Here is a 14692-nt window from a genome sequence, read left to right as displayed (position 1 = left end):
AATTGAATCACAGAGTACATAGTCTTTTGTGTTTAACTCCTTTCACTCAGCATGTCTTTGAGATTTATCTATGTTGTGTATATTAATATTTTAATAATTTCTTTTTGTTGGTGAGTGGTATTCCATTGTATAGATATACAATAGTTTGATTATTAATTCACCAGTTGGCCAATCCATTTATGAATGATGCTTTGTGAATATTTGCATACAAGTCTTTGTGTGGATGTGTTTTCATTTCTCTTTGATAAATACCTAAAAGTAGGATTGCTGGGTCATATGGTAACTATATGTTTAACTTGATAAGAAATTGCCAAATTGTTTTCCAAAGTAGCATTTTATATTCCCACCAGCAATATATAAGAGTTTCAGTTATTTCACATCCTCACCAGCACTTATCAGTCTTTAATTTTAGCCATTATAGTATTATCTACTATTCACTAGTAGTAGTTGTATCTCATTGTGATTTTCCCTAGTGACTAAACATCTTTTAATGTGCTTATTGGCTGTTTGTGTATCTTCTTTTGTGAAGTATCTATTCAAATATTTTATGCATTTTTATTGGGTTATTGGGGGGGTTTTCGTTTAGTTGTAAGTGTTCTTTATATACATGGAGTCCTTTCTTAGGTAAGTGTTTTGCAAATATTTTCTCCCAGTCTATGGCTTGTCTTTTCATTTTTTAACTGTGTTTTTGAAGAGCAAAAGTTTTTAATTTTATGAAGTCCATTTTATAACTTTTTTTCTTGTATAGATTGTATTATTTCTGTCCTAAGTTTTTGCTTAATCCAATGCCATAAAGGTTTTCTCCCATGTTTTCTTCTGTACATTTAATAGTTTTAGCCCTTATGTTTAGGCCCATTTTCCTTTTCAGGTAAATTTTTTGTGATGTGTAAAGTAAGGGTTTATGTTCATTTTTTTCCCATTTAGACATCCAGTTGTTCCAGCATATCTTTTTCCCTATGAATTAGTCTAGCACCTTTGTCAAAAATAAATTGACCATATAAGTGTGGGTCTATTTGTGGACTATCTATTTTGTTCCATAATCCATTTGTCTATCCTTAACGCCAATACCACACTGTCTTGATTACTCTAACATTATATAGTAAGCATTGAAATCAGGTAGTGTAAGTCCTCTAGCCTTGTTCTGTTTAAGGATGGTTTTGGTTATTCTAGATCCTTTACCTCTCCAAAGGCCTGCAAGGATTTGATTGGAAATGCATTGATTCTGTAGATAAATTCGAGAAGAATTGGCATCTTAATAATGAGTTTTCCAATATCCATAAAATGGTATCTTCTCCATTTATTTAGGTCTTCTTTAATTTCCCTTTGCAATATTTTATAGTTTGTAGCATACAGGTCATGTACATCTTTTATTAAATTTAACTTGAAGTATTTTTTATGTATTATAAATGAATTTTGTTTTTTTATTTCCTAATTATTTGTTGCTACTATATAAAAACTCATTTGCCTTTTGTATATTGACCTAGTAGTCTGTGACCTAATTTCACTTATTAGTTCTAATAGCTGTTTTGTAGATTTCTTGGAATTTCCCATGTATAGGATCATGTTATATGCAAATAAAGACTATTTTTCTCCTCTCTTTCCAATCTTTGTCTTCCCTTTTTCTTACATTATTACCCTGACTATACCCTTCAGTACAATATTGAATTGAAGTTGCTTTTGTTCCTGATCTTAGGTAGAAAACATTGTCTTTCACCTTTTAATATTATGTTACATGTAGATTTTTTGTAGATGCCCATAATCAGGTTTCTTGTAGATGTCTGTAACCAGGTTTAGGAAGTTTCCTTGTGTTTCTAGTTTGCTGAGGGCTTTTATCATGAATGGATGTCAGATTATTTATTTATTTATTTATTTATTTATTTATTTATTTAATTGCAGCTGTTGAAATATTTATATGGTTCTCTCCTTTGTTTTCTTAATATGGTGAATTATATTGATTGATTCCTGGCTGCTTGAATCAACTTTGAATTCCTGGAATCAACTCTACTTGGTTATGATTATTATATTGTTGGGTTGAATTCCCTAAAATTTTAAGAAATTTTGCTTCCATATTTGGACATTAGAAATATGAGTCTGCAGTTCTCCTTTCTTGTTTTGTGTTTGTCTGGGTTTAGGAATTAGCGTAACATTGGCCTTATGGCCTTAACACTTAACATTTGGAAAGTGTTCTTTCCTCTATTTCTAAAAGATTCCAGGTAAGACTGTTATTGTTTTTTCCTTAAGAATTCACCAGTGAAGCAATCTAGACCTGGAGTTCTGTGTGTATGTGGAAGGTTTATGAATTTGATGTATTTAATTGCTATAGGGATATTCAAATTTTCTATCTTTTTGGTCAGTTTTTGTCATTTGTATCTTTCATGGGACTTTTTCCAGTTCATCTAGGTTGTCAAATGTATTGGCATAAAGTTGTCCATAATATTGCCTTATTCTTTTAATAAGATACTCCCCTCTTATTTTGATTTTGGTATTATGTGTCTTTTCTTTTTCTCTTCATCAGTCTAGCCTAGAAGCTTATCAGTTTTATTGATCATTTCATTGAATCAGGTTTCATGTTTTCTCTGTTGCTGTATTTTCTATTTCATTGATTTCTGCTCTTTATTCTTTCCTTCTGCTTTGGGGTTTCTAATTTTTTAAGGTAGGAACTAAGATCACTAATTTTAGATTTTTTTTCCTAATATAAACATTTAAAGCAATAAATTCCCTTTAAACACTGCTTTAGTTGCATCCCACAAATTTTGATAGGTTGTATTTTCATCATCATTCCATTCAGAATATTTTTTAATTTCCCTTCAAATTTCTTCTTTCACTGTTAATTATTTAAAAGTGTGTTGTTTTACTTTCCAAATATTTGGGGTTTTCCTAATAATAAGCTTTTCCTTATTGTTAATTGATTTATAATTTAATTCCATTCAGAGAACATACCTTGAATTTCAGTCTTTTTAAATTTATTGACATTTTTTTATGACCTAGCACATCCTGGTGTACTTACCATGTGCACTTGAAAAGAATGTGTATTCTGCCATTATTAGGTATATTCTATAAATGTCATTTAAGTCAAGGTTGATAATGTTCACATCATCTATGTCTTTGCTTATTTTTCCTAATTATGTTAGTTGCTGAGAGAGGAATGAAGAAACAAGTTAAAACTATAATGGCAGATTTCGTAAAGTAATAATTGCAAAGGGACATGCATACAAGGATAGTGACCATATTTTAAAATTTGTGACCATATTTTATAACCTACCATAGGGTTCATTTTACCTATTCTCTGTGCTTTTGTATATATTTAAATTTTCCATAATAAAATCTTAAAAACCAAAACCTCTCGAGTAATGATGTCATATTTTGGGGAGTACGTGCCGAATGCTCCACCAGCCGTAGTATTTAAAAACAAAATTCAGGGGCCAGCCCCGTGGCCGAGTGGTTAAAGTTTCAGCAGCCCAGGTTCATGGGTTCAGATCTTCGGCATGGACCTACACCACTTGTCATCCATGCTGTGGCAGTGTCCCACATACAAAATAGAGGAAGATTGGCATGGATGTTAGCTCAGGGCTAATCTTCCTCAGGCAAAACAACAAAATTCAGCCAAGTAAATTTGAAAATCTAATTGGCTGTATTAAATGATTCATGAATGGGGCAGCATCTCATCTGGCAAGCAGAGAGATACTCCCAGGGGCTGTCTCTTAAGGAGTATCAACATGGAAGCCTTTTATAGTAAGGAGGGTGGGACAAGGAAAGGAAGTCATCAGCAAGGAAAAAATGAAGGTTTACTGGAGGAAAGTAAAAGTTCAAGTGACAATAGCTTCTCATTGGCTGAGCTGCAGTGTTTCTACTGGCTGGGCTTATTGCTGGGCAAGAAGGAAATCTTCCTGTCTCCTGCTAGAGCAGGAAAGTAGTTGCACTTTCTGCTTGGGAATGCAAGGTACTCTCTTCCTGCTGGGGTCTGTAACTGATGCTGTCATTAAGTTATGCTGTAATTAACTGACGCTTTAATTGATGTCTCCCTGTTTGGGATAATTAGTGGCTAGTGGTAGAGGTGAGAGCTCCCTCTGTGGGCCTTCCTGATTCCAATTTTAGTTGAGGTTTCCTTTATTAATTTTAACAGTGGGAAAAATATTTAGGATTTCTATTTGTTTTACCTCATCATTTAAAAGGTTCTATTTTGGGATAGTTTTATAGTGCATAGTATATCCACTAGTCTTATATATAATTTTAAAATACAGATAACATGTGTACGGGGCAGAATTATATAATGTAATATATTTTTTGGCTATTCTTGTTTAAAAATAGTGATTTTACCCCAATAGAGATGTCAGTTTTGTTCCAAAAGTCATGGTATCATTTGGATGATCTTGTAAACCTTATCTTAAATTTTACATGAAAATAACAAAATTTTGTGTGATCTTCATTTTCGAATGGTTAGTTTTGTCAAGTTTTTAGTTGAAATGTTTTTATACTCTAAAACTTTTGAATCACTGTCAGAACTTAAAGTTTTAAGTCTCTGTTTCAGAGAAGGCCGAAACTGTAATTTCAAAATTAGATAGGTCAGCAGTGTGAGCTTAAAAGGAAACAAAACAAGCTTTTGACAAGAAAAGAAATAAAAGAAATAGTCTCTTAAGTTCTGTTCCCTGTATAGGTATGAAATTAATAGCATTTACTAATAATCAGTAGTGAAAATTGGGAAAGGGAAGTAATTTAGTATTTGCCCTTATTAATTATTCCTCCCAAAAACCTTATCTCTTTTTCCACCTGGAATGTTTACTTCAAGGATCATTTGAAATAAGAAAAGCAAAGAGAATAATATGATTAGTAGGAAGAAAATAAATTAAGAAACGGAATTATACAAAAACCTATACTAGCCTCAATTCCCTTCTTAACCCCATCACCCCAACCTCCATTCTACTTTAAGAACAAAGAGTAAATACAAAAAAACACATTCCAAGTGTTAGTTTTAAAATTTACAGTACTCAGACTCATACAATTTAGTTTTTTACCCAGTTGCTGCAGTTAGCTTTCTGATATTAGGAAAATTTACATTCTAAATTTTAGCTTTGGCACTCTGTATATTAAGAATATATTTATGTTCATGAATTTGAGAGAATGTGTACTTAAGGATTTAAGTACACATTCTTTAAGGATGTGTACTTAAAAGTGTGAAAAACACTTTTATTTACTATATTTACTATATCATAAGGCAAGAATTGGACAAATGTGTTTAGAGGTTTAAATACAAATAATGTTTTTTGGAAAGGTTTTTGGTTTTTTGTGAACCTTTAGGTAATCAAAAACTTGACTACATTTCCTATTTCTTGAGGATAATAAAATTAAGATTTTCCTTAATCTAAAAGCAACTTTACAAAATCTCTTAACACTCATATTAAAGAATAACTTCCAATAAGGGCTGTTTTCCCGGCCAACATCATTAGGTAGTAGAATTGAATTTCTAGCTTTTAAATGGGATTTATATATTAAAGCAGTACAGATAGGGATATATTTGGATATTAGCAGATTATTTGGCAAAGTTCCTCATGAGATATCTTGAAGAACAAAACTAAGAAACATGAGCTGAATAATAATACAATTAGACTGATTTGTAATTTAGCTCAATAAACACAGATTGCATTCTTGTCATCTAAAGGGATATGGCATTCTATCCTTTTTTTTAAATCAGTGACTGGAATGAGGACAGATAGCGTATGTTTTTGTTTTTTTAATTCACATATGATGTGAATCTGGGATACATACTCCTGATAAATTGGATGACATTCATTTAGAAAACAAAGTGATCTTGATGAGTTAGAACAGCTTATCTCATTAACAAGATAACTCTTAATAAAACATAAATGTAAACTCTTTTCCTTTGCCTTCCCCAAAAAGGAAATTTAACAATACATCATAAAAAATGGAGGTTCCAAAGCACATCTAATGACATAGAAGATTATTCCCATTATATTTCAAAAAAGCAAGATACAGAATTATATTCACAGTGGGATCTCAATTTTGTTTTAAAAGATATATATTAGAAAGTACAAAATATTAATGCTCATTCTAGATAGTATGATTAAGAGTGGTTTTCTTTTCATTTCGCCCTTCTGTTTATTTCCAAATTTTCTACAGTGAGCATGGATCTTGAATAAGACACACCGAAGATAAGAAAGTGTTTAATTTTTTTGATGGTGCAAATGTGTAGTCTGAGCATACGTTAATTTATATTGTCACAATAAAGATTTCTTCCCTCCTTTATTTGTCTGTAATAATAGTCACTGTGATACAAAAGTCAGCATCAACTGTAGTGCCCTCAGTGTGTTAATGTTTTCTCATTCCATTATTATGAACCCATTGAATCTATTTTGATTTTTTTCTCTTTATCAAAGGTTGAATTAATAAAGGGGAATTTACAAAGTGTCGGACTTACACTTCGTCTTGTTCAGTCAACTGATGGGTATGCTGGGCATGTCGTAATTGAGACTGTGGCCCCAAATTCGCCTGCTGCAATTGCAGATCTTCAGCGAGGAGATCGACTGATTGCTATTGGAGGTAATTATGCTAATATGCAATATACTTTACATTTACAGAGAAACCAGAGAGTAGATATGGGTATTTTTCCTTTCTTCCTTCTTTATTTCTATAAGCACATATTACTTTTATAATGGAAAGAAATAACTTTATTATAAATAAAAATCTGAAGGAAGACTTAAAAATTTAATTTAAAGCACATATGCTGTTTTAGTCCTAATGTATAAATCTTTAAAATACTTCATCTTTAGACTACTTTTCTATAACCTCTCTAATTTTCCTTTCCTTCCTACATTCTACTTCTCTATTTTTTTTATTGAATGTGAAAGAAAGGGCAAGTCATCAGTTTCCTTTCTTTATGACCACCACCATTACTACTCTGAGCCTAAAATTGACAGTATTAGCACTACTACCCCCATCACACAGGACTAGATAATGAACAGGAGAGAGACTACTATTCCTTGTCCCAGAGGGCACAGCTGAACTGTCCTGTGGCTCCATATTGGTAGCCCCATATTGTCTCTGTTTGGCCAGCCATTTGTTAATATGCTGTCATTCAGAGTTCAGCCCAAGTCACTATTGCTGGCAGAAAATGTGTCACCTGCATGCCTTCTCTATCAATTGGATTGATAACAACAAAAACTCTCTGTTGATAGGCAGATTATTTGCTTGGATGTTTATGAATAAGCAGTAGGACACCAATGGGGAAGAAGTCGAAACCTTTTCAGACCTTTGTAGTACGTGGCCCACCCATTCTAGGCTTGTCAAGAGATATCCTGAACACAAATGTTTGTCACAGTTGAGCTTTTAAAGGCAATGTGGTATATTCTCTCACAGCTAAGACAATAAATAACAAGGTAGATCAATTCCTAAATCAAGGAGCAGTTATCATTGGTACATATCAAAGAAACTCTGCCTTTGATTCACATCCATCATGACAATAAAATAATGAAAATTATTTACTTGCACGCCTGGAAGCCCAAGTCAGTCAATATGTTCAAATGGAAATCCATCTGATCATGTCATAAATAGCACTTCTCAAACTTTATGTAATCCAATCACCCAGACATGGTGTTAAAATGTGGATTCTGATTCAGTAGACCTTGAGTGGGGCCCAAGATTCTCCATTTCTAGCAAGCCTCCCAGATAATGCCACTGGTCCATAAAAGGAATAGCAGGGACTTGAAATAGACCCCATCCATTACCTAGTTGTTTAACGTAAATATAAGAGTTACTCTCCCTCAGCTAAAAACTACAATTTAGTATAAATTTTTTATATCCACACATACTCTGGTTTGGTTTGACCTACAGGATAAAATTAATTTTTTTCTTTTCTTCTTTTTGTTTGTTGTGAGGAAGATTAGCCCTGAGCTAACATCTGATGCCAATCCTCCTCTTTTTGCTGATGAAGATTGGCCCTGGGCTAACATCCATGCCCATCTTCCTCCACTTTATATGGGACGCCGCCACAGCATGGCTTGATAAGTGGTGCGTTGGTGCGCGCCTGGGATCCAAGCCTGTGAACTCCGGGCCGCTCCAGCAGAGCGCGCACACTTAACTGCTACGCCACCTGGCCAGCCCAATTTTTTTCTTTTTTATGTTCTTTCATGAAAGGTTTTCTGTTTTAATTACACAAGTAGTAAATATCTATCAAAAATAAATAAATCCAAGCAATATAAATGTATGCAGAGTGAAAAATAAAAAGTCATCCCTTCATAATTTAACATTTGTAAAAAAAATAGTATTTATCAAGATAAGGGGCAGGTGTAATACACATTCATTTTTTATAGCTGTAATTCATTTATATGGATATACAATAAATTTTAAATATTTAGTAGCGGGATTGGTGATAGTTGAAATAAGATTGGCAAAATGTTTGTTAAATTTGAAGCTCAATGATGGAGTTTTTTATTATTTCCTCTCCTTTTATGTATATTTGAAATATTCCAAAAGAAAAGGAATCCAGATTTGGCCGACCAGTCCTGAGAGGCACAGTGGCCATCTCCACAAAGCTCCTGGTGGTTGGAGAAGAGATGATACAAGGGCAAGTGTTAAGTCACAAAGAATGGATTTAGATTGAGTTGAAGTTTTTGCCTACTACAGATCGTTAGATGGACTTATTTTTCATCTATGCAAAGGTCAAACTACAATTTTGCTGGGATGTAGTGTGGTTAGAAGAAAGCAGTAGAAGTTAAGGCTGGATAAATCATGGAGAGCCATTTTAAAAAGCTCTGAATTTCAGTGTGATGAGTTTGTAGGCTAAAGGTTTTTGAGCCGGAGTTTTAGGAAAATTGGGGAGCAGTATGTTTGGTGATTAAAATAGGGAAGATCTGAGTGAAGGATCAAAGTAAAGAGCTGTTTATTACTGTAGTTGAAGCCAGTGATCAGGAGGATCTGAACAAGGGATGAAAATGGATTAGAACTCCCATAGAATTGACAGCTGAATGGATCTAGGCAGTCAGCTATCTCTGGTATTTAAATTGGGTTAACTGGGCGAGTGGCAAGTTGATTCACATAGTAGTTGAGGACAGGAGGATGAGAAGGTCAAAGGGGTTTTAACTACACTGAATTTGTCGTGTCAAAGAAACATCCAGATGGTGATATGCAGAAGTAACTGGGAATGTAGGACTAGAGTGAAGAAGAGGGGAGACCAACCAAAAAAAAAAAAGTTGATAGTTGAAACTATGAAGTGGATGTAATCCAGGGAGAAAGCAAAAAGGCAGAGAAAACTAATGCCAGACAAAAATGTAAGAACGTTTGCATACAATGGGCAGATAAGGTGGAGAAAAAGAAGAGGAGACATGATCAGAAACAAATTAGTACAGTGTTGTGGAAACCAAGAAAAAGGAAGGTTTTAAAGGAGAAGAAGGAAGGGAATAAAAATATGAGCAAGGAGAATTGATTGAGCAAAGTCCTGAAGGAGATGGGGAGGGGAATAGGAGCCAAAGTACCAATAAAGGAATACTTCTTCCTCTGAGATAGGTTAATCCTAAAAATGATTGGCAGGGAGAAAAGGTGGCTTCTTGTTGATCTTTTCGGTAAATAAGGCGATGTCATCTACAGAAGAAAAAGTAGGAAGGGTGGACTTCAGGGGACTAGTAAAGGTTTGAAGCTGCTGTTTTGGGGACTTAGAATTCTTTTGATCGGTCTCTAAACAACTAAGGCAGCCCTGAACGCCTTGCTGAAGGTGGATAGCATAGCTTGGTGCTAGATCCAGGTGGTAGGCTCAGGAGCAGAAAAGGGAGATGGTGGAGCTAGCAAAGCTGGGGATCAGAAAGACAGGTAGATAGTAGAAAAGCAAAGGGCTAGGGCAGAAGAATCAAAAATCTTGATGTGAACATCACTGAAACCTGGAGACTGAGGTTGGAGAGAAAAACAGGTGGTATCAGGAAACCAGCTGGACCATGAAAGCAAAAGAGGAACAATTGGACCTGGAAATTACCTCAAAACAGATTAAGTTAGCAGACAGGATTTTAAGAGGTGGCAAATAGGAGATTGTGATCAGAGATTAATTTCCAAGTGGAAAGATCTTTGATGTGGAAAAGTTCCAGGTGAGGACCATGTCTAAAGCATGGTCTTACCTGGGCAGCTGAAGTAGAGAGGATATAGGCTGAGGAACTCTGAAGTCAGGTTACTAGATGGGGCTGATATTACTTTGGTTTATTTAGGGTGGCCCTAAGACCTTTGGAAAGCAAAGACCCCTTCTCACCTTTCTGTAAGTCCTACAGAAAGGGATAGCTTGGGTAAGTACTGTTTTGGGGAGGGTGGGGTGAGGGCAGGGAACAAATAGAGCCTTTAAATGATACACCTAGAATATCTCTAGAAGAATACATTAGAAGCTGCTAGCATGCCTGGGAGATAAAGGTGGAAGGGAGATTTTTCACTGTACATCTTTCTGTACCTTTTTAATGTTGAACTATGTTAATGTAGCACCTATTAGAAAATAATAAAATGAAAACTTTAGATATTATCAATATAGATGCAGATAGTAACCAACTTGTTTAACTTTAAAGCAATTTATGCCTTCCTTGTTCTTTCTGGTCCTGCAAAAGATTGGTTTAATGGGTAGGGCTAATAAAAAGAATCTATAAAAAGAGTCCATTATTCATAGTATAGTATTTTTGCTAAATTTATTTCAAGGATTGGTAGTCTTAATTTGACTCATTCACCACATAGTTGTAATCCCTGGTATATTTTGGAATTTCCTTCAGTAGAATCACAGTTTCCCATCATTCTAAGTCTGGCTTAATCATTAATAAAATCCTTTTCAATAGGTCTCACTCTGCTCACTTTCTTAATTCAAACAGAAATGATGTCATTTAAACCTGTGAAGGAATGGGAAGCAGTTAGGAGTTAGCAGGTTGGCACCTTGTAAGGATTTTCATGTCATCATTTGGTTTGTAAAGGTAAACACTTGCAGGACATCAGTGCATTCAGGGTTTGAGAATCAGTATACTGATGCTTCCAAAAGCTAGTAATATATTTTGGAGGTTTCTCTATTACTTTTCCATTAGTTAAATAATCATGAATTAACAGCAATTATATTTAGCAAATTTAGGTAATTTTTATTGCAATAATTTACATATTTTCCCTTTTAAAATCTTAAAACAGGTGTGAAAATCACATCTACACCGCAAGTGTTGAAGCTTATCAAGCAGGCTGGTGACCGAGTCCTGGTGTTGTATGAAAGGCCTGTGGGCCAGAGTCATCAAGGTGTGGTGCTGCAAGATAATTTTGGACAGTTGGAAGAAAACTTTCTGTCAGGCTCATGCCAACCAAATTATGAAGAGGAAACAACTGGGTTGGCAGTAGATGCTGAAAATAGAGACCTGGATTCTGAATTTGAAGACTTGGCAAGTGATGTCAGAGCACAAAATGAGTTCAAAGATGAGGCACAATCACTAAGTCATAGTCCCAAACGTACTCCAGCAACACTTTCTGTTAAACCCCTTGGGACTATATCACCAGTTTTAAACCGTAAATTAGTTGTAGGAGGTCACCCACCACCACCAAAACTTCCATCCAAAGAAGGAAATAAACCCTTAGCCCTAAGAACTTGTGAGATAACAGACCCAGCACAAGTGTCAAAACCCACCCAAGGATCCACTTTCAAACCACCTGTGCCACCACGACCACAAGTGAAAGTTCCTTTGCCTTCTGCTGATGCCCCAAATCAGGCAGAACCAGATGTTCTTGTTGAAAAGCCAGAAAAGGTGCTGCCTCTTCCTCCTGCAGATAAACCTGTTGAAAAGCAAGCGAAAAATACGGATCACGTAGAAGATGCAGCTGCATCTAAGCAGTTTTTAGCAAAGCAAGAAGTGGCGAAAGATTTTACTTCAGAAAGTTCCTGCCCTCCTAAGGACAGTTCAGATGACCCTCAAACGTGGGAATCATCAGAAATTCCTTATCGTAATAAGCTTGGAAAATGGACAAGAACCAGAACAACATGTTTCTTTGACATAGAAGCCTGCCACAGATACTTAAACATTGCACTGTGGTGCAGGGATCCTTTCAAGTTAGGGGGTCTCATCTGTTTGGGGCATGTTAGCTTAAAACTTGAAGAGGTGGCTTTAGGATGCCTAGCTACATCAAACATGGAATACCTTTCAAAATTCAGACTAGAAGCCCCCTCACCTAAGGCTATGGTCACAAGAACCGCACTCCGCAATCTGAGTATGCAAAAGGGATTCAATGACAAATTTTGCTTTGGTGACATTACTATTCACTTCAAATATGTGAAAGAAGGAGAACCAGACCACCATGTAGTTACTAACATAGAGAAAGAAAAAGAACTCCATTTGGTTGAAGAGGTTTCTGCCCTACCTAAAGAGGAGCACTTTGTTGGACAGATGGGTTTAACAGAAAATAAACATAGTTTCCAGGATACTCAGTTCCAGAACCCAACTTGGTGTGATTACTGTAAGAAAAAAGTTTGGACTAAAGCTGCTTCCCAGTGTATGTTCTGTGCTTACGTTTGCCATAAAAAATGTCAGGAAAAGTGTCTAGCCGAGACTCCTCTTTGTGGAGCAACTGATAGGCAGGTAGATCGGACCCTGAAAAACCTCAGAGTGGAAGGACAAGAAACCCTCTTAGGTCTCCCTCCTCGTGTTGATGCTGAAGCTAGCAAGTCAGTCAATAAAACAACCGGTTTGACAAGACATATTATCAATACTAGCTCTCGTTTGTTAAATTTGCGTCAAGTCTCTAAAACTCGCCTATCTGAACCAGGGACTGATCTAGTAGAACCTTCACCAAAACACACACCCAACACATCAGACAACGAAGGCAGTGACACAGAGGTGTGTGGTCCAAACAGTCCTTCTAAACGGGGAAACAACACAGGAATCAAGTTAGTGAGAAAGGAGGGTGGTCTGGACGACAGCGTTTTCATTGCAGTTAAAGAAATTGGTCGTGATCTGTACAGGGGCTTGCCTACGGAGGAAAGGATCCAGAAACTAGAGTTTATGCTGGACAAACTGCAAAATGAAATTGATCAGGAGTTGGAACATAATGATTCCCTCGTTAGAGAAGAAAAAGAGACAACCGATACAAGGAAAAAATCACTTCTTTCTGCTGCTTTGGCTAAATCGGGTGAAAGACTACAAGCTCTAACACTGCTTGTGATCCACTACAGAGCAGGCATTGAAGATATGGAATCTTTAGAAAGTCTGTCTTTAGACCAGCACTCCAAAAAAATAAGCAAGTACACAGATGATACAGAAGAAGACCTTGATAATGAAATAACCCAACTAATAGACTCTGAGCCATTTAGCAGCATATCAGATGACTTACTTGGCCCATCTGAGTCTGTGTAACAGACAGACTGTTTAAACTTTCCAGTGATTGGGGAAAAGTTGCATCTAAAGTACCACAGATACAACCATGTTTAAACCCTTTCACAGTGCACTTGGACTGCTTCTCCACAGTTATTTGCTTGTTTAAGAACAAGAATGAAAAAGGTTGTTTTCGAGCAGAAACATGTACAGCTCACTAAATTGGTTGTTTCAGATTGCATTTATAGCTATGCTTTTGGGTTTATACTGGGAATTTATTTTTACTAATTTATTTTTAACTTTTTCTAATTATGTAAGCTAACTTTTCATGTTTATGTACATGTGATGTCTCGTGTTATTTTCCTTCCTCTTAGTTTTTGAATTAAATAGGATACTGTCCAGATTCTTGAAATTTTCATTTCCATCATGGTTATAACAAATTTTTTGCATGCCCAAGTTGACAACAGCAATCATTGAGGGAACAGGTTTGAATCTTACTTTATGTTATGAAATTTGTCATCTCTACTTACTTGAGATTTTAGTTATTTTGGGGCTTTAGTGGTGCTTTTGTTTCATTTTTGCCAAATGTAACATGAAAGCAGACGCTGCAGTTTTAGCTGGTTATGCTGATTTAGTAAAAAAAAATTTTACATATATTGCTTTCTATGCTTCTGTGAAATTTTTTTCTAAAGTTTTTATGCAGTTGAGGTATAGTAAGAATATAGTGATTAATTTGAAGAGCTTGCATTGAAAAACAGAATGTTGTAGGGAATAAACATAGAATGTAGTTGGTCAAGAATTTTGTAGAGAGGGTAACAAGATTACTAAAAAACAGTAACCAGTAGGATTTTGAAATATAGTCTTTCAAAATGTGGCTGCTTTCCTTTTAAATGAAAGTTCTAAACATTTATGATTATTTTTCATCTTCAGTTCTCCCATAGGAAATAAAGCATGTATAAGGATATTTAAAGTTTCAGAGGACTGTTCTTAAAATGATCGTGTTGATAACTAGTTTTGGCTGTTTTGTTTTAGAAACATTTTCATGCAGAATGTTGTGAAAGAGAGGAATCACGCAAAATAGGTTTAATTCTTTGACATCCTCCAGGCTTAAAAATGGGGATCGTTCTGAATGGTTCTGTAATTCAGACTATCTTCATTCGTTAAGAAAATTAAGTAAATAAAAATAGACAGTATATATACATAGGAATTGGGGCCAATTCTCTCTACTCTGTTACTCAGTCCATCGTGTGGATCCCAGTAACATATGACTGAGGGAAAACATGTGAGCATGACCTCTGTTGGTATACCATAAACGTTTTGGCCTTTTATATGCCTATAAAATACATGTGTATGTGTTTTCCCCTTTTGTAGGTAACTACTATGAT

The 14692-nt window shown here is 35.4% G+C and overlaps 1 protein-coding gene across 1 annotated transcript in view; it reads left to right on the top strand.

Annotated features, from left to right (window-relative positions):
- The window catches only part of PDZD8 (PDZ domain containing 8), an 81194-nt gene extending 66923 nt beyond the window's left edge, over positions 1 to 14271 (top strand). The window contains exons 4-5 of the mRNA XM_058544096.1: positions 6393 to 6555; positions 11146 to 14271. Coding sequence (XP_058400079.1) covers positions 6393 to 6555; positions 11146 to 13349 — 2367 coding nt within the window. The 3' untranslated portion in view covers positions 13350 to 14271. The remainder of the gene's footprint in view (positions 1 to 6392; positions 6556 to 11145) is intronic.
- Positions 14272 to 14692: the final 421 nt, after the last annotated feature.

This window comes from Diceros bicornis, chromosome 6 (assembly GCF_020826845.1).
Source record: "Diceros bicornis minor isolate mBicDic1 chromosome 6, mDicBic1.mat.cur, whole genome shotgun sequence".
NCBI classification, from domain to species: Eukaryota; Metazoa; Chordata; class Mammalia; order Perissodactyla; family Rhinocerotidae; genus Diceros; species Diceros bicornis.
The sequence above is the reverse complement of the archived record's forward strand: the minus strand, read 5'-3'. Positions and strand labels throughout refer to the sequence as shown.